We start from the raw sequence: 20,411 nt of genomic DNA on the forward strand, positions 1-20,411 counted from the left end.
GACGCCGCCTCTGCTTTCGCAGGCAGCCTCGAGGGCCTGTGCACCGCCAAGGACAAAAGGAGCTCAGCCCTGCCAGCCTGCCGAGCCTGATGCACAGCATGAAGAAGACCGAAATGGGAAGGTTCAATATTTCCCCGGATGAGGACAGCAGTAGCTACAGTTCCAACAGCGACTTCAACTACGCCTACCCTACGAAGCAAGCTGCTCTGAAAAGGTAAGTGAAGTTGTGCGCTTTAAAAACAGCTTGCCGGAGTCGGGGAGTTACTTAAGGTCCCGATGATGCCAGTTAGCATTTACTGGTGCATTTATTTGGAGAGCGTATCATCTCGAGGTACCCAGTTGTGTTATTGCAATGACAGCGTCTTTTGTGTTTACACATTGTTAGGACAGAACAGTGGGCTGTGTTATATTGAACCAGTGTCTTTCAATAAATTAAAATAATGCGTATATTTTGCAGCCATTATGCAGATGTAGATCCTGAAAACCAGAACTTTCTGCTTGAATCGAATTTGGGGAAGAAGAAGTATGAAACAGACTTTGTAAGTTAAAAACTATAATTTCTGTGTCTGTGGCTTTATGGAGTAAAAGACTAGTTTTACTTTTAGATTTCAAATCTAACTTGCCCCAAACTGGTTTTCTCCGTTTAATTATTGTTATATGTTTGGTTATCGTTTCCCTCTATGTAGCATCCAGGTACTACTTCCTTTGGAATGTCAGTATTTAATCTGAGCAATGCGATTGTGGGCAGTGGAATCCTTGGGCTTTCTTATGCCATGGCTAATACTGGAATTGCTCTTTTTATGTAAGTATGTGTAAGTAGTGAGTCTGCCTGCCATGCAGGGCAGTTAAATGATGGGTAAAACACATTTTGGCTCCAAAAACTGAATTTACAGTTGAAATAGTTGACTTAAAAATTGTTCAAAGTTAAAAGTATGAGAAACCCTAAAATCTCTATTCTACGTAATGCACGATATCAAGAAAGCCAATTGGGTAGAAAAAAAGGTACCATTTAAAACTGAAAAATTGGCCCCGGGGATTTAGCTCGGTGCTGCCGCCTGCCTCGCAAGCACAAGGACCTGAGTTCGATCCTCGGTACAAAAAAAAAAAAAAAACCTGAAAAATTAAACCCAAAATCTTTTTCAGTTGGTGAAAAATGGGTTTTTCAAAAAAAAAATTGGCAGGTACTGGGTAACAAAACCATTGATAAATCAAGTAGAAGCCAAAAGTATTACTGAGTGAAATGCTTCCCAAATAAGTTTGATTAAGTTGACAAAGTAACCCCAAGGACCTGTGGCCCCTTTTGTGAATAAGGAAAGGAAAAATTGTAAGGTGTGGTGATATTTACCTAGCCTAGAACATATTTGTTTTAGAACAAGTAAATCATTTTCTGGATGCTGAAAAACAATTTTTTAATGTTTATCTTTCTTAGGCCTATGTATTTGCCACATAGTATGGCCAAAATGAATATTTTATTAAGTACCCACTTAGAAGTGTTTTTCCCTCAAGTTGCCTGGTTAGAGTTACTCTTTTGCTTTCCAGCATAAATGCCTCGATAAAATTTTGGAAGCATTGAGAATTTTATATAGAAGTGATTCTTTTATCCATTCTGTGGTCATTGACCCTTGAAAATTATAGCAGAAATAGGAACCGTATTACCAGGATGAAAAAAGCACCTGCATGTTTATCACAGTTATTAATTTCAAGTACCTGCGGACTTGGGGCAGAGGCTAGCTTCATGCCTTAGTGTTATCATTCCGGTGAAGAAACCACACGTCCCTTTGTGACGGATGTGTTTTAGTTAGCTTCCTGGTGACTGCTACTCAGCTTATTTTCTCTAGCATGACAGAAGGCTCATTAAAAGGAAAGCAGACCTTTACAATACACTGCGAAATTCCACAGAATCTAAGACTGGCTATGAGTACTAGAAGCTAGAGTTCATTGGGTTTGTTTCATTAGAATGAGGCTTTTAAAACCTCTTGGAAAGGTAAAGGATCAAGAATACATGTGATTAGGATCTTAAACTCAAAATTCTTAGACGGAATTTCTAATGGCATCAGAGTTAATATTTGAAACCCTCTGTAGCTCTTGGTATTAAAAACTGGAAGCAATTTTAAAATACTGCCAATGTGGTTAGAGTACAGAATTTTAATGAGATAAAACGGCAACTGTTTCATGAGTGGAAGCAAAGATGTGTTACCCTTGAACTTTGGGAATTCTGCTTTCATAAGGAGCTTATGTATTTGATTAACCATATTAATAAATGGCTAAAAAATACCAAGATTGCGTGAGTTTTTTATTCCACTATATTGTTGTATGGAGAGGCCAAAAGCCACATAGCTGCCACAATTCACTTAAAATAATTCTGTAGCTGACCTTTTTAAGTAGAATTAGTCTTGAGATTTTTAGTGATCTCAAAGGTATGAAGTAGAAAACGGATGTGAAATCCAGTTATCCCTTGTCATTTCAGTGTGAGACAATGAAGGACTTAATTTGTTTCGATTTAAAATAAACTTTTCTCCAGTTGGAGGTGAAGCTAATAGTGTCACCTTAGAACTAGACTCCATAAAGAGTCTGGCATTGGTACACCAGATAAATACTACTTGCTGTGCTTAACTCCTAGACATCAGTTTCTTTGCCATCAGTTTATATATAGTACTGTATGTAATTTGCCCATACAGAATCAAGACTTATGGTTGTCCTGTTTGGAGAGCTTTCTGTGAGTTTTTCCAGGTTTTTTGTTTTTGTTTTTAAGGCAGGTGGTGGGACCACTGAGCTAAATCCCCGGCCCTCCTTTTTTTTGGGACAGGGTCTGAGTTGCCCTGGCTGGCCTCAGACATGCTGTTTTCCTGCTTTAGCTTCCCAGAGTGTTAGGGTCACAAATGTGTGTCACTACATCTAGTTATTTTTTGCTTGTTAAAAAGTCCCTATCCTTACTTTCCCTTTTGGAAGGCAAATTAAGTGAAATGAGACAGAACCCATAGCCTAAAGGAAAAGTAGATGGTACTACAGTCTCTCTTCTTCCCTGTACTCTTCCCCTCCCCTTTAGTTCAAAGAGAAGGGTCACAGAGACTAGACAGTTTATATAGTGCGGCTGATACTCTGCCTGCTGTAGCACAGGTGCATATTCCTCACCATGCAGTCAGTGCAGAAGTATCCTCACAGTAGTTACAGTTCTTTGCCCAGTCCTTAGTAAAGTTCATAGGGCCTGATACTTTCAGAGTATCATTTCTCCCTTCCCATTGCTGTCCTTATCTACATAGTTCATGCAGTCTCCGGGCCTTTCCTGAAATTGTCTCAGTTGGATTTCACAAAAATTTTGTGGGCTGAGTTTAATGGCCAACCTTTACAGGGAGCTGTTAAAATCCAGAGAAGTGAGAGGTATACAGCTAGGTGCTAGAATCATTACTTAGTCCTTTGGGAAGCTGGGCTTTTACTGATGCCTGATGTATTTCACACAGTGTGTTCATCCCTGACCAGTAGTGTGGTACTATTACCCCAGACATGAAACACCTTTTTAATACCAGGTGACAGACTTGACACTTCAGCTACCAGAAGAAAGAGTAGTTCTTGGGGGCATTTTAGCACAAATAAGGCACATTTCCATATTTAATGTTACTTGAAAGAACCCAAAAGCATTGTTTTTAATAGACCTACTTATTTATAACCCTTTTCCTTTTCTCATCAGAATTCTCTTGACGTTTGTGTCAATATTTTCCTTATATTCTGTTCACCTCCTTTTGAAGACTGCCAATGAAGGAGGTATGATAGCATTCTTAATTTTTCTCAAATAACTTATACCTTTAGTGATTTTTTTTTTCCCCTCAACTGTTTTGTTTATGTTTGTTTTCTTTAAATTGTAGGGTCTTTATTATATGAACAGTTGGGGCATAAAGCATTTGGACTGGTTGGAAAGCTGGCAGCCTCTGGGTCAATTACCATGCAGAACATTGGAGGTAAGAATTTCTTACAAGGCAATTTGTTAGACTTTGTTTACTGCGTAGGACAGAGTGGTGACATGTGAGTTGTGTCACATGCCGCATTTTGCACTTGTAATGGTATAATTTTGTTTTCCTCCAGCTATGTCAAGCTACCTCTTCATAGTGAAATATGAGTTACCTTTGGTGATCCAGGCTTTAATGAACATTGAAGATACAACTGGGTAGGTGCTAAGTAAGGTTACTCCTAAGAAGCAACAGTCTAAAATGGTTAGATACATTTTCCCAAAATTGGATATAAAATGATTGTCAGAACATAAAGTTACTGTTGACTGACCAAGAAGTCCCCCCGTAAACTGCTAAGAACTTTCTGAAAATGAAAAACCAAAGATAGTGGTAGCTAGCTCTAATTTCAGACATCTGTAGTAATTTCTTGGGTTTTCTGTTTCTGTTTTCCCTTTTTTTTGAGACAGGGTCTCACTATGTAGTTCAGGCTGGCTTTGAACTGCCAGGCAGTCCTTCCTCCGCCTCCTCAGTGCTGGGATTACAGGTGTGTGCTACCACACCTGGCTCATCTGCAGTAATTTCTAACCCGTGTGTGAGAACAGGTTTTTTAGAATTGCTTTCTCATTATGTTCATATTAAGAAAGTGAGATTTATTGAACATAGATCCCAGCCTAACACTGAAGCTCTGAATTACATTAAAAACCAATCATAGGGCTGGGGATTTAGCTCAGTGGTGCCTCTGCCTGCATTGTGCAAGGACCTGAGTTTGATCCCCAATACCCACCCCCACAAAAAGCATTAAACTTAATCTGCTTCATGCCAGCTACAACAAAATATGTCACTGTATTGTAGAAACCTTATTGGCAAAGTTACTCATCCCAGTGGACCCCTTAAGTAAACACAGGGCTAGACTATTTCTCAACTTTATACAGCTTATTGGGTATCTTTGTTGCTTTAGAAATGTAGGAATGTAATTTAGTAAACTGCTTTTTTGGTTGTTTTAGTTTTTAGCAATAGGGACTCACTTGTAGTTCAGGCTGGCTTTGAACTCAATAAGTAGCTCAGGTTGGCCTCAACTCGGTGATCCTCCGTTTTGGCCTCCTGAGTGCTGGGATTGTAGGCATGTGCTCTCATCCAAGCTGATAGCTGATTTTTACCTACTAATTTTCAGTGGGGTCCTTGTTGCTGGAGTAAATGAAGTAGAGTTCATACACAGTTTACAAATGGTGGCTTTTGAGTATAGCTCTTTATTAAGGAACATACGATGTTCAGAAGAGATCTTTTTACTATATTTTGGGAGTCAAGGTATCAACAGCGTACTCTAGTCTCAAGTAAAGTTGTGGTTTGGGGAACAGGTTGGTTTTGGGTGGTGGTGGTTTGCCTAACTATGGAAAATTTTCCCTGTTGAAATGTTTAATAAGTATATTTGCTAAAAATTGTCTGAAAAAATTTTTATTGTAAAATGTACTTGTTGCCAGCATGTGAAAAGGCAAGCTCAAACTATGACATAGTTGATGTGTGCAGTATTTTTTCTAGAAGTGCTTAAAGATAAGCTCACTGGGTTCACAAGGCAGCTTTGTTCCCTATGTTAGTATCAAGCCTTTAAGAAGCAATTTGTGTTATGAATCAGCTGGCAGCCTTCTAGAGCAAGCAGTAGGACAAAAGTTAGACTTTTGTTTTGTTTTTTGAGACAGGGTCTCAAAAAACTGACGGATCTGGAACTCACTATGTAGCCCAGGCTGGTCTCAAATCCTCCCGCCTCAGCCTCCCAAATGCTGGGATTACAGGTGTGCGCCACCACGACCGGCTAAAAGTTAGACTTTTATACTCCAATTGTAACCTGAATGAATATTGATCCAGTATACAAAGTTAAAAAGTTATTGCTGTCTTGAATAAGGAATACTCCAAGACCCCTTTTTCATGTTTATCTTTATGATATTTCTGTAATGAGTCATCTGTGAAGACTTGTATGTACTCCATAGCTAGCTTTGACCTTGTTTCTCTTTTCTTTGATTCAGATTGTGGTATCTGAATGGTGATTATTTGGTTCTGCTGGTGTCACTGGTACTCATTCTTCCTTTGTCGCTGCTGAGAAATTTAGGTGAGCAAACCCATTTTTAAAGATTACTGAAAAGAGACTTGCCAGCACTTACTCTTTCTAGAAATTAGTGAGAGTTTAAAAGGCCCTAAACAAGTACCTGTGGGAGTTGCAAGTTCTTTCTTTTTTTGCTGTAACTGGGGCCTTGTGCATGTTAGGTAAGAGCTCCACTGCTGAGCTGTATCTTTATAGCCCCTGTAATTCTTTCATACGTCCTAGCAAGACAGTCCCCAAAAGGTCAAAATACTTCTTTTGCATTTCTCTATTATCTGTCCTTTGTGAGTAATAAGGAGTGATAATCTTATTATTTAGACGTGTTAGAAGTTTAACATTATACCTACTAAAATTTAGTGTGCCTAAAATCTTCCCAGCAGAATATGGTCATTCCATGGAGAAATATTTGTCTTGTAACCTTACTTAAACTAATAATCTGCTATTTTCCTACCTCTTACAGGATATTTGGGATACACCAGTGGCCTTTCCTTGTTGTGTATGGTGTTCTTTCTGATTGTGGTAGGTTGAGTTTTTCTGTAGAAAATATTGTTTATAAGCCTTGTCACATTATTGTGTTTTTAAAACTGTAAAATAATGTATTTCAGGTGATTTGCAAGAAATTTCAGATTCCTTGTCCTATGGAAGTTGCTTTGATACTGAATGAAACAATGAATGGCACTTTAATACACCCAACATCATCTGTATCCCAAGGGGCTTTTAACGCAACTGCAGTTGACTCTTGCAGACCACACTATTTTATCTTCAACTCAAAGGTGACTAAATAATATTTTCTCAAAGGAACGCTTTAGGAGGGAAGAGGGAAATTACCCAATAGTAACTCCTAAGACAAGGGGAAGATGGATAATAGGTGAATTGTAGAAAGTGTATGATAGCTAGTTACCAAGAATTCTGAAGAAAGTGTTGATTTACTTAAAGTAGATTGAGAAATAAAATAATCATGGTGTTCAGGAACATTCAGCAGTTAAGATATTGATCACACTGAATGGGCTTAGCTACAACGGTGACAGAGTATAACATTGGGGTATTAATAGACTTCTGCATCTCTTTTCAGACTGTCTATGCTGTACCGATTCTGACATTTTCATTTGTCTGTCATCCTGCCATTCTGCCCATCTACGAAGAGCTGAAGGAGTAAGTATTTTTTTTAATAAGTTTACTGGGAAAATAGTAAGACTACTGTTTATAACTGTTGCTGATACACATATTTGCATTTTCTTTTGAATCTACATAGCCGCAGCCGAAGAAGAATGATGAATGTGTCCAAGATTTCATTTTTTGCTATGTTTCTGATGTATCTGCTTGCTGCTCTTTTTGGATACTTGACTTTTTACGGTAAATAATATCTAGTTTAGAAGGGGAAGAACATTGAAATAAGACAGACACTTTGTGTAAAAATTGAGTCTTTTGGTAAATCTGGCATTTGATAAGCCATTGAATTTAGACCTTAGAATTTTCTATAATGCATTTCATCAGTAGTTGCTAGAGTCTAGGTTTGAAAACACTTATTAGTCATTCTTTGGCATGTGTGTATGATGTCCTTGCCTGTGATAAGTTCTCCCATTACCATTAAACTGACAACATACAAGTAAGCCAATCCATGGGATTTAGCTATTTGGTTCCTGTTGTTTTTAATGGAGGTCATGTGGCTAAATCTCTACTTGGTAGTTAGAAATTTTTTCCTTTGAATGTTATTTTAATTGCATTGACTGTAATTCCAAATTAATCGTATTAGCGTCTTAGTTTATAGTTACTTTGTGAGTAGCTAAAATTTTGGTGGAGATTTCACTGTGAGTTAGGTTTTCTACTTGATCTCCAGAGGAAACCACACACTGAAAGCTTTTTTTGCTCTTTCCCTGTAGGACATGTTGAGTCTGAATTGCTTCATACCTACTCTTCTGTTGTGGGAACAGATATCATTCTTCTCATTGTCCGTTTGGCTGTGCTAGTGGCTGTCACCCTCACTGTACCAGTAGTTATTTTCCCAGTAAGTAATCAATCACTTGCCCTTTTTCAGTAAGGATGAGTTTTTAAACATGAAGATTTGTAACATTTTTATTTCTGTCAGAAGGATCAGCAATAGAGCAATACGCAGTTGGTGATGATTTCTAAGGGGCTTTATTGAAATACAGTGTAGATTTTCAAAAGATAGTGGGACATTTCTTTCATAATTTAAGATACAAAATAATAGTAATGTTCAAATATTTTGGGGGAAAAAAACAGCAGCAGAGGAGAAAGTACAGTTTCCTTTACAAATGGTTACTGTTTTACATGCAGTCCCTATTACTTAGAAATTCTTTACATAGCTACAGATAGGTTTTCTTTAAATTATTTTTTGCAGATCCGGAGTTCTGTAACTCATCTGTTGTGTGCAGCAAAAGATTTCAGTTGGTGGCGTCACAGTCTCATTACAGTATCTATCTTGGCATTTACCAACCTGCTTGTCATCTTTGTCCCAACTATTAGGGATATTTTCGGTTTCATTGGTAAGTCTTTTAAAATATGAAAGTCGACTCAAATATTGGGGATGTTAAGGCTTAAAATGTTAAATAACCAATTGAATTCTCAGGAAACAATAAATGTTCTTTTATAGGTGCATCTGCGGCTGCTATGTTGATTTTTATTCTCCCATCTGCCTTCTATATCAAGTTGGTGAAGAAAGAACCAATGAAATCTGTGCAAAAGATAGGGGTGAGTGAAAGATTGTGACCAGAGCAACAGTAATAACAGTTTCAGTTTTGCCAACTGATTTTCAGTTTCTCTACTATCATAGTTTCACTTTAAAAGTTTAGTAAATATTTTAGCTATGATATAACTTGACAGATGGATGGTTGGGCAGGGGGATGTAAAAGATACTTCAATTTCATAAAAGTAAAGATGCGTCATTTCATTCAGACAAGGATGCCTATTCTCAAAGCAGAGCTCTTGGAGGCTTCTCTCCATGTGCTCCCTAGCATCTCCTAACCCTAAGGTAGTAAGGCCTCTGTGATATGCTAACCATTGTGGGTCTAGAACAGAATCCTGGTTTGGGGATATTTAGGAAAAAGACAGCTTCTCGGTCACAGTATTTCCTAGTGTCAAAATTGCACAGTGCCAGTAATTGTTTTACTCTTTAATAAAAAGACTGTCCCAAGGGGGCGGGTGGACCCTTCCTGTCCAGCTCTATATGAAGTAGTTTATTGACGAAAATGTCTTTTTTGTCTGAGAAGGGAATGGAGAAGTCATCTTCCTCTGTAACTTAGCCGTACATAGAACACTGCACAATACATGGAACTGCTGTTCAGCAATTCTTAGTCCATGTTAAAAGCAGAAGAATGTTTAGCTGGTATGTTGCTTGCTGATGTATTTTTTTCTGTGTGTTCATTGCAGGCTCTGCTTTTCCTGCTGAGTGGCATTGTGGTGATGATTGGAAGCATGGCCTTGATTGTTTTGGATTGGGTACACAATGCCTCTGGAGGTGGCCATTAATTGGCACCGCTCAAACTCTTAATAGTCCATCCGATGATGCCGGTGTTGAGTCGACTCTCAACTGCTATGAAATTTCACCTAATGTTTTCAGTTTCACTTCCTTTTGAGATGTAAATTCCTCGCTGGTTCTTCTGAATGCAGAATAAGTGAACTTTTTTTTTCCTTTTTTTTTTTTTTTTAAACTTATCTGTGCATTAGGAACGGATATTAACAACAAAACCACGAGACTTGGGTTAAGGGAAGTGACAATTTTATTCCATTCCAGAGAATGGATGAACTTTTATCAAGCCACATGTTTGGCTGTTGTCATTGTTTAACTTAGATATTTTATGATTTTACTTGAATGTGCCTAATGGAACCATTCGATGTGAGAAACAATTCTTCTTAATTTACAGCAAAGTATTGAAATAACCATTGAGGAAAACACTATTTTTTTTTTTGTACCAAAAATACTTAATGACCTCAGATGTACTATTTTACTTTTAAGAAATGGCTTTTTTTGGATTTTAACCAGAAACAGTTGTCAGTTCCAAAAAGTAATTTCATTGGTATTTAAAAATAAATATTAACATTATGTAATGATTTGCCTTTTTTGTAGGCATTATAAGCCAAATACTTTTTTACCCAAAGTAATTTTTAGAGAAAACACTTGTACCATGAATTAGGAACAGTTTTTTTTGTTGTTGTTATTCCATTTAAAACTTCACTGTACTTCAAGGATAATTGAGTACTTATTGCTACACCAAATCAGATGAAGTCTTTTCATCCAGACAAAAGTGTTTTGGTCTTCAACCTTAATAGAATGGAAAATAATGCAGATATTTCTATGGGAAATAACTAATTTTGAGGTACCAAATAGTGCAATTGGGTAAAATAGGGCTTATTCAGTTGCATCTGTCTCCGGAGCTGATGGACAGTTCTGGGTCTTTTTGGGCCAGCCCTTTTTAGACATTGCTTCCAGCAGTGAGAAATGGGTATTTGGATGGCAGTAGGCCAAAACCATTCTATCCAGAGAAGTACAGTTTTTCAAAATGCTCATCTACTGGAAGTGTGATTTACTTGACAATGTATGACTTAGTCGAATTCATGTTTTGTCTACAGTAGAGGTCTAATCCACATGTTACACCGATACCTGGTATAAGTTCTCTTCATATAAGCCAATGGGTTTTTCATGCAGTAAGCTTTTTAAAGAACTTTTGCACTGAATTGTCATCTCATTCTTATACAATGTAGAATTACTTGTTTACATCCAACAGATGATAAGCTAAGGAGAACAGTGCAACCTGATTGTAGTTTTGGTCCAGCTGCATGTTTACCTTTCCATTTCAATTCCAGTTAAAAGTGGCAAAATTACTTTGAAACTTGGCTTTAAGAGCACATTATTGTACTTTACGGTGTATGGTGAATATATTATTAAGTAATGTGGTACTTTGCCCATCCGGCATACTGTCAAATCTAATGTAATTCCATTAAGTGGTTGAGGGAAACAAATCATCAGTTATCTGGCTCTAAGGTTTTCTCTTGAATGAAACATTTTTAGTGTGAAGCAAGGGCCAGCAATGTGGCAGACAAGGTTTTTGTTACACATTCTTGTATTATATGTGACTAAATTTATATACAAGATGTGTCTGTAATTAAAGGCCCTTACAGAACTGGAAGACGTCTTGTAGTGCTTACCTTGGGTGAAACCAATGGTCCTTTCTTGTTTTTACGAAGATAAAATTCTTGGGACCATCTAGAAATAAAAAGGCAGTGAGAAGACATTCTACAGCACTGCTTTCATTTAATTGGGCTTTGGACACTCCATTCGAATCCAGAACCTTACCTCTAATTCAGACCAAGAATTGGCTCTTCTGTATGCGTTCCTAGGAAAAGTTGCTGATACTACACCTAAAGACCTGCCGGGAATTGCAAGTAAAGAGTTGTTTTCTACAGTTCACATCCTTTGTGAAGTACTTGGCAACCTGGAATGGAAACAAGAAACCTTTTTCATACGTAGCAAGTCAATGTGGAGAGGCTGCCCTTAATCCTTTGGTTACCTGAGGTTTAAAATCAGCTCCTAGGATAAATTCCATCATGTATTCTTGGAGTTATCTTGTCTGTTATAGGTTCCTAAACAGTGAATTCCGATTAATGAGCAGTCTTCAGTATTAAAACCACTGTCTTGTCACCTCATTTTGCATTACTGTCTTCCGTGGATGTTTCAGTTATAAACTAATGTTATTTATAGAACAGCATTAACCCATTAAAGCTAACCTATTTTTCAATATTTATGATAATCTGTGTACATAAAATGTCTGTCCATATGTATTTGTAAATAGGTTGTACATATCAGGATTGGGTGTTGGGGTTCAAGTGTATATATTCCTGTAAGTTTCTTAACTGCATTTTGACGAATTCACATTATATGTAAGTCACAAAAGTACCTGTACAGAGAATTCAATATAAAATTGACATTATGTACAAATACTGAACATTTAAAATATTTGTTAAAATTGTATTTGTAATAAACTGGTTAGACAGCAAATTTTTTCATGAGAACTTGGTACAAGTTCAAATCTCTTAAATTTTGAATAAGGTCCAAATTTTCAAAATGCAGTCATTACCAAAATGTGATTAGTATATTGAGAGACCTTTTGAGAAGCTGGCTGTGTTAACTTGGTGTATATAGTGTACATGCCCCACTGTACTGTTAGAGGCCAACAATTCCAGTATGGTTTGTTGGCAAGGAGTGCTACACCGTTTCAATGAAACAATGTATGTTTGTTTTAACTGAACTAAAATAAATATATGCTTAATCCTGAGTAGCAGTGTTTTTTCTTTGATACGATAGGATAAACACGTACTGGTGCCTTGTGAAGGCCTAATAATAGTTTTTACTTGATAAGTTTGTTGTGCGCCGCTCGCTAGCAAGAAAGCATGTAATAGTTAGGATTTTTTTGAGGTTTTATTAATTGTGTGGAGAAGGTATTTAAATAAAGGAATATATTTTTTTATATAGACTAGAGTTTTTTTACATTAGGTAACGCGCCATGGCAACAATTACTCCTCCAATGAGGATTTTTCTTAGTGTAACAGACTATAGCTAGTGTGGAGAAATCATCATTTCGCGATCCTCCATTACATGTCTTATATCTCATATTCATATATAAATCATTATAATTATAGCAAAGCAGGCAAACTCCTTTATCTAGCAAGATAAAATAACTATATCAGCCTAAAGCACTAATTGGGCACTAACTCAGCAAACTAGGCAGACATGCTCTCCACATAAGTTGAATGAAAAAGACATTTGTTTCACATTTTCATGTTGGAGGAAGATACCAAAGCATCAAACTTTTGTTTCATTTTCATGTTGGAGGAAGATACCAAAGCATCATTAGGGCCCAGATTTGACTTTGGGCAGTCTGGAATCCAGGTTTAGTTTTTCAGAAAGCTATCTTGATGCAATCAGAATAAAGGAGCACTGGGAGACACTTGGGGAAAAAGTCAGGCTTCACCGAGATGTCCATTCTTAGAGTAGCAGCTTGGTTTACCTGAGGGTTACTAGGATACAGTGGATCCGTGAGGGCCTACTTAAATAGCCAAAAATGGCCTGGGCTTAGAAAGTGGAATGACAAGCTGAAATGAGAGTTACTAGGATACAGTGGATAGTTCCGTGAGGGCCTACTTAAATAGCCAAAAATGGCCTGGGCTTAGAAAGTGGAATGACAAGCTGAATCATTGGGAAGTTGAGTCAGTGGGAAGGTAGTTTAGGACAGCAGGTGGTTCCAGTGACAGTAAACTCCAAAGAACAGCCCAGCTACAATGAATTGGCAAAGGGTTGCAATTAGGAAGTGCCACACAATTTGCAACATCTAAATTGAGCAAAGGAGGGTTGAGACTGGTACTCATTGACACCTTTTATGGAACACTTAACCCCATGCTGCCTGTGTCAGTTCCATTGTAAGAGTCCATTCCTTTTCAACTGTGCTAATGGGTTTTTCGTTTGGGTTTTTTGGTACCAGGGATTGAACTCAAAACCTTGTGCTTGCAAGGTGCAGTGCTGCTAAGCTAAATTCCCAGTCCGCTAATGTGTTTTTAAATATCTCCAAGATGCTCCAGAATGCCAGTTTATTAATGTAAAATTAGAAGTGTATCTGGTAGGTAGGTCTACCCAGGACAAAAATACTAATACCAGGGTGCCAGAAGTAAGGAATATTCAAGAAACATTTCTAAATGAAGAACCAGAGTTGTTTGTCTAGACTTGGAAGTACTTTTACCTGGAGAGTTGGCTTGGTTACATTTCTGAAAAAGTAAAGAGAAGCAGTATAAATAAAGGAAAAATGGCAGATGGAGATTATTGAGATTGAGATTCTTGCGAGAATTAAAAGATCAGTGGGCTTTCAAGAGTCAAGCACTGCTCTAGAGACCTCAGTAACGAGAAGTCACACTGCAGAGCATTGCCATGAGATTCTGAGCCAATTTCTTCAGTTTGTTTCTCTAGATAACTAGTTGGCCAGTAAGTGGTCAAGCCCCAATTCTGCTCTTCAAAAATCCATGGGGTGGTCAAAAGTGTGGAGGCTTAATTTACTACAGTAAAAGACACATTGCCATTAATCTTCAGAATACTTGCCCTTGCTACAAACACCCCTTTCCCATTGTTCCTTGCAATGTGTCTTTTACTATAATAAGTTTTTAGTTTTGGGGGGTTTTTTGGTTTTTTTCCGGTATCAGGGATTGAACTCAGGACCTCAAAAGCATCGTGCCACTATGCTAAATCCCTGTGGCCTACAAGTTTTTTGTTTAATTGAAACACCCACTGTATTTTTCAGTCAGTCCTGTAGGTAGGTGGGCAAGGTGACAACATAAACATGTGGTTGCCAGCACCTGTCCCTTTGGTTGGAAGAAGTTTTCAAAGCAGGGAAACAATGGTTATAGGCTAGAAGCATCGTCATCAACTGTTTCACTTGTAACCCTGAGAATTCTCCATCCTGGGGAACCCCAAATTCAGACTGTTACCCCTAACTAGAAAGACATTCCCAACAAAGCACCTTAATAAGACAGCCTAGAGATAAAAAGAAACCCATTTCGAGAAAAGATTTCCTTTTGGGGGACTTCCATACAGGACACCAGCTTGTTTTTATGACTTTGCCTCAACTCAAAAGCTTCTTCAAGCCACATTTTCCTAGTTCCTTGTAAGATTCGTAGGAATGGGCATCTTTCTTTTCATTAATTTATCCCCAACCCAACACTCAAAATGGTCTTAACAGGTAGTTCATAGGTACTTTGCATGATTGTTGATGAAATAGCTTTTATTTCCTATAGCATTGTTGAGGTCACACATTTTTTTTTCCTTTTCTTTTGGCAGTCCTAGCCAGAGTTGGCTATCACTCCACATATTGTGTGGAAAGAGTTAACACAGCAAGTTTGGTTGCTGAACCTTGGCCAGTTCCTAAGAATGCTGCCATTGGATCATTCTTCATATAAGTGGCTGGTGGTTTTATTAAATTCATCTGGAGCAATGGCCCATGCCAGACTGGTTTGTCAGGTTGCTTTGCACAACTACACAATTAATGATGTGTTCCAATTTTTTTAAAAGGCAAGACTAGTTGCATAGCAAGATAAGCCTATGTGACTGGCCCCCAAGCCCTCCCTGTAGAAGCAAGCCTTGGGCCCTGAAATTCATTTGGGCTTCCCTGGGAAAGGTTTCCTGCTTGTCCTTGTTCACTGCTAGAGAAAGCGAACATATTCCTGCGTGGGCTTGAACAAGGGAGCTGTTGGAAGCTTATACCAGACACCTCCGATTCCCTGTTTCAGATCTTTTTTGTGTTGCTTTTGCTCTGTCTCCTTTCCTAGAATCCATCTTAGTGGTCAGTATCACCTGCTATTGAGCCTTGGGAGTCCTTCATTAACATGAAATATGTATGTTCTCTGGTTATTTTCCACACCATCAGTTCACAACCCTCAGTCTCTCTTGCTTCTCCAAAAATAATCTATTTTTAATGAAAGCTTCAAAGCATTATTGAGCAAGTTTTTACCAAATAATGCCTGGGTATCAGAAGGCTTAGATGGCAAAGGAGAACTTTACATTATATACCCAACTGTGTGCCACATGGTGAAGTCCTGTTTAAGATTCCTCCTCCTAAGTCCTCTGGCTGTGTTGTAAAATGGAGATTGTAGTTTCCTATCGTATACCCACAGCCCACCCTCCATTCTCATGAATTCAGTTCTACCTTCAAACCTGTCTATTCTCAGAAAAACAAAAGCTTTAAAGGTTTTGCCAGGATTTACTCCTAAGATGACTGTTTCCTAGCTATATATTTTTATTTCCATCCTGCTCTTGAAGATCTCACTCCTATCTCCCCACCCTTCCTAAGTGGCTTCTCTAAGCATCTTTTCAAACCACTTATAGCACTTACCCTGAAAGTAGTTCTGGTAAACCAATTTTGTCATCTGATTATCTTGAAACTATCTGAAGTAGAGCCCAATCTATAATTTAGAGAAAAGCAGAACTGTGCTGGTTGAAATAGAGTCCTAGGTGAGGTCCGGAGCCCAGTGCTCAGCCTCCTAACACCCATCCATAGTGGCCCATGAAGCCTTAACCTAGAACCCTATAGAGTATGGTTGGAAAAACGCGGCTCTAAATTCCCTAAGGAGCAAGAGGTTCCTCCACTCTGGCCCCTGACATGCACATTTCTACCAGCTGAAGCTACAGAGCCTCTCCTTCTCTGCTTCCTGACAAGACTGTGGCTTTGGCTGCTACCTGTACCGAATCACTGTGATCTCAGCACAAACCCAAGAGTCTCAAGATTGAGACAAAGCTCACATGGAAGCCAGGTGCTCTGACTGTGAATGTGCTGCTCAGCAGATACTCAAGTCCTTTCCAAGTGTCTCTGTGGCAGAGCAGGAGAAGAAATCCGAGTGAAAAATAAATCTGGAAGTCCCATCATCCAGTAAATTCTGCAGGCAACAGTGATGTCATTGATCAGAACTGCCTTTGGCTGCAAGAAATCATGTTGTGTTACTGTAGTAGTATTAGTTATTGTTGTTCTGTGGTACTGGGGACCACAAGATCTTTGCACTGATCTATATTCCCAGCCCTTTTGTAATTTTTTATTTTGAGACAGAATCTCACTAAGTTGCCTAGGCTAAGCTTGAATTTGTGATCCTCCTGCCTCAGCTTCCCAGAGTGTTGGGACTATGTTTGCCACCATGTCCAGGTTCACAATTTTTTTGCTTTTTTTTTTATTCTTTTTTTGGTATGGGGGGTTGAACTCATGACCTTGTGCTTGCAAGGCAGGCACAGTGCTGCTGAGCTAAATCCCCAGCCCCATAATAATATTTTTTAAAAGGTAGAAGAGATATCTGTAAGAAAAATGTGTTGAGGTCCTTGCTGGAGCTGATGGCTGGGCAGGGAGGGGAGGGCACAGGGAGGGGAGGGCATGGCCACCTGGTCCCTCCAACTGGGCCCAAGCAGGCCAGAGGGAGAAGGGATCTCAGAGCAGTGTCCCAGATCTCACCGTCCTTGCTAGAGCTGATGGCGGCATAGCAGATTAAGTTTTTATGTACTCGTTCCCTCAGTGACATGCTTTACTGGTGTCAAAAACATCAGAATCATACCTGTTTGTTTGTTTATCTGTGAAAGGGGATTGATCCTGAGCCTCTGCACTAGCCTACATCCCCAGGAGAAGGGATCTCAGAGCAGTGTCCCAGATCTCACCGTCCTTGCTAGAGCTGATGGCGGCATAGCAGATTAAGTTTTTATGTACTCGTTCCCTCAGTGACATGCTTTACTGGTGTCAAAAACATCAGAATCATACCTGTTTGTTTGTTTATCTGTGAAAGGGGATTGATCCTGAGCCTCTGCACTAGCCTACATCCCCACTCCTTTTTTTATTATGTAGAGACAGGGTCACTCATGTTCTAAGTTGCACAGGCTGGCCTTGAAGCCCTGGACTTCCTTCCTCCACCTCCCGGAGGGCTAGGATTGCAGGCCTGCACCTCACACTCTTCTCATCCATGTGTTCATTTCATCCACACAGCTGTTGGCAGCTCAGAGAACAGGCTTTGGTGGCATCAGCTTTCGTGGCTGGCAGGCGGCAGTGCCAAGTGGCCCGAGGGAGCCCAGCCTAGGGCTCACTCTCACCTGCGGTTCACACATCTGCCCTTCCTTTTCCCGTGTTCTGGCCTCACCTGACTGGACAGAGCCCACCCGTGGCAGGGGATGACTCTACTGGACTCCTTCTGTGGGATCAAAATGTTGGTCTCATCCAGAGACACCCAGAACCACGTCTTAACAAGCCTCTGGGCCCCCAGTGTAAGATGCAGTGGGCACACAAAATTAACCCTTGGACTAATTTGAAGATGAGGGACAGGAGCTTGGGTTCCTTGCTTTGCTGCCAGACAGATGGGAATAGGAAGTGGTCCACCCTAGCAGCCACAGTCCCCAGTGCATGGGCACCCACCTCTTTGTCACCTCCGCTCCAGTGCTCCATGAACTCTCAGGTCAGAAGGCCTCTCCTCAGAGGGTCTGTCTTGGTCCCCTGCTCACACCGGGCTCAGCTGCATAAGGTGCCTCCCTTATCCTCTCAGGACAGAGTTGAAAGCTCTTCTGTTGCACTTCTCACCCTGATATAGACCAGGGTGTTTATGCAGCTCTCCCCCCAAAAAAGGTCTCTGTGCCTTGAGGACAGAAAGGATCTCAGATGCCCCAAGAGGAAAGGAACCCCCCCCACCCTGGGGCATTGGTCCTTCTGGCCTCAAGAGGGATCCTTCAGCCTGCATGGTGTGTGGTTTCAGAGGGAAGGGGTTAGACCCTACGGTTTCCTGTCCCCTTTCTCTCTATTCCTACTGTCTGACTATACTGGTTTGGATATTGCCACGGTAACCAGCAGTCATAGAAGACGGATTATGACCTAGCTCACCATGAGCCACTGACACTTGAGTTCTGAAGACTCCCACATATCTCCTGTTTGTGCTCTAGGAGTTGGATCTCCCATTTGTGCTCCAGGAGTTGGCAGTGAATTTTCTCCCCAATATCTCCCATTGTTCCCCCTGTGGAAGCTTCCGGTGTTGACGGAGTCTCTCATGTTGGCTCTCCAACCCCATGGCATCCTCATCCCCTAGCAGCGACCCCTCTGACGCAGAGGACTTTAATCGCGAAAACAAATCCACACTGAAGCTCCCTGGGGACTGTCTCCCCAGTAAAGAGCTCCCATCCTGCAAGGAGATCATCCTCCTTGAAGACATGACTCCCACTGTGGGTTCTTCAGGAGACCTCATCCGTCCTGTCCAAGGCAGGTGGGGGCCTGAAGGGAAAAAGAGATGGTCCGACCTACAACAGCTACCTCTGAACGACCCAAAGCAGATCGGCAAACCAGGTGCATCTGTAGCCTGGGCTGATAACAACGGCTTTGAAGAATCAGCTGCTCATGAAAAGCAGTGCAGAGGCAAGAAGTGCCCCAAGCACAAAACAAATCGTGCCAGACGAACACTGGATGGTCTCGTGAAACGGCTGAATGGATATCAGAGTCTTGATTGGGATGTTGAAGAAATCGAGGATGAAGAAATCTACAATCACGAAAAACTTCAGAGAAAGAAAGATGAGGACTGCGATTTCCTCAAACTTACTATGGCCGAAGACCTCAGGCGGAGCAACTGTCTCCCCGCCCAGCTCAGTCATCAGGAACACGAGGTGCGTCTGGAATCGGCCATGCGCAAACCATCAGGAAACACAGATGTCGGCCCATTCCCAGAGCTGCCTGGGACACCAAAGGGACAGGAACGTGCTGAAAAGCAGTGTAGAGGCAAGAAGTGCCCCAAGCACAAAACAAATCGTGCCAGACGAGCACTGGATGGTCTCGTGAAACGGCTGAATGGATATCAGAGTCTTGATTGGGATGTTGAAGAAATCGAGGATGAAGAAATCTACAATCACGAAAAACTTCAGAGAAAGAAAGATGAGGACTGCGATTTCCTCAAACTTACTATGGCCGAAGACCTCAGGCGGAGCAACTGTCTCCCCGCCCAGCTCAGTCATCAGGAACACGAGGTGCGTCTGGAATCGGCCATGCGCAAACCATCAGGAAACACAGATGTCGGCCCATTCCCAGAGCTGCCTGGGACACCGAAGGGACAGGAACGTGCTGAAAAGCAGTGTAGAGGCAAGAAGTGCCCCAAGCACAAAACAAATCGTGCCAGACGAATACTGGATGGTCTCGTGAAACTGCTGAATGCATTTCAGAGTCTTGATTGGAATGTTGAAGGAATCGAGGATGAAGAAATCTACAATTACGAAAAACTTCAGAGAAAGAAAGATGAGGACTGCGATTTCCTCGAACTTACTATGGCCGAAGACCTCAGGCGGAGCAACTGTCTCCCCGCCCAGCTCAGTCATCAGGAACACGAGGTGCGTCTGGAATCGGCCATGCGCAAACCATCAGGAAACACAGATGTCGGCCCATTCCCAGAGCTGCCTGGGACACCGAAGGGACAGGAACGTGCTGAAAAGCAGTGTAGCGGCAAGAAGTGCCCCAAGCAAAAAACAAATCGTGCCAGACGAATACTGGATGGTCTCGTGAAACTGCTGAATGCATTTCAGAGTCTTGATTGGAATGTTGAAGGAATCGAGGATGAAGAAATCTACAATTACGAAAAACTTCAGAGAAAGAAAGATGAGGACTGCGATTTCCTCGAACATACTATGGTCGAAGACCTCAGGCGGAGCAACTGTCTCCCCGCCCAGCTCAGTCATCAGGAACACGAGATGCATCTGGAATCGGCCATGCGCAAACCATCAGGAAACACAGATGTCGGCCCATTCCCAGAGCTGCCTGGGACACCGAAGGGACAGGAACGTGCTGAGGTGAGTCGAGCTGCCTCCCAGAGATCAAGGGCCAGGCCCGCTGGGG

General features: G+C 40.7%; 1 protein-coding gene across 2 annotated transcripts in view; it reads left to right on the forward strand.

The window, feature by feature from the left end:
* Positions 1-12,323, forward strand: part of Slc38a2 (solute carrier family 38 member 2) — a 13,419-nt gene extending 1,096 nt beyond the window's left edge. Inside the window, exons 2-16 of one of the 2 annotated variants that reach the window (XM_010638358.3) lie at positions 18-214; positions 458-539; positions 687-802; positions 3,686-3,759; positions 3,861-3,953; positions 4,078-4,159; positions 5,960-6,042; positions 6,494-6,552; positions 6,639-6,806; positions 7,106-7,185; positions 7,286-7,386; positions 7,914-8,038; positions 8,393-8,537; positions 8,645-8,742; positions 9,421-12,323. In XM_010638358.3, coding sequence (XP_010636660.1) covers positions 90-214; positions 458-539; positions 687-802; positions 3,686-3,759; positions 3,861-3,953; positions 4,078-4,159; positions 5,960-6,042; positions 6,494-6,552; positions 6,639-6,806; positions 7,106-7,185; positions 7,286-7,386; positions 7,914-8,038; positions 8,393-8,537; positions 8,645-8,742; positions 9,421-9,519 — 1,530 coding nt within the window. In that variant the 5' untranslated portion in view covers positions 18-89 and the 3' untranslated portion in view covers positions 9,520-12,323. Of the gene's footprint in view, positions 1-17; positions 215-457; positions 540-686; positions 803-3,685; positions 3,760-3,860; positions 3,954-4,077; positions 4,160-5,959; positions 6,043-6,493; positions 6,553-6,638; positions 6,807-7,105; positions 7,186-7,285; positions 7,387-7,913; positions 8,039-8,392; positions 8,538-8,644; positions 8,743-9,420 lie in introns of those variants that run through there. The other variant, XM_019209648.2, reaches the window with a different exon arrangement.
* The last annotated feature ends 8,088 nt before the right edge of the window (positions 12,324-20,411 follow it).

The sequence above is a fragment of the Fukomys damarensis genome, unplaced genomic scaffold (assembly GCF_012274545.1).
Source record: "Fukomys damarensis isolate Sample0158 unplaced genomic scaffold, DMR_v1.0_HiC HiC_scaffold_15, whole genome shotgun sequence".
NCBI lineage: Eukaryota > Metazoa > Chordata > Mammalia > Rodentia > Bathyergidae > Fukomys > Fukomys damarensis.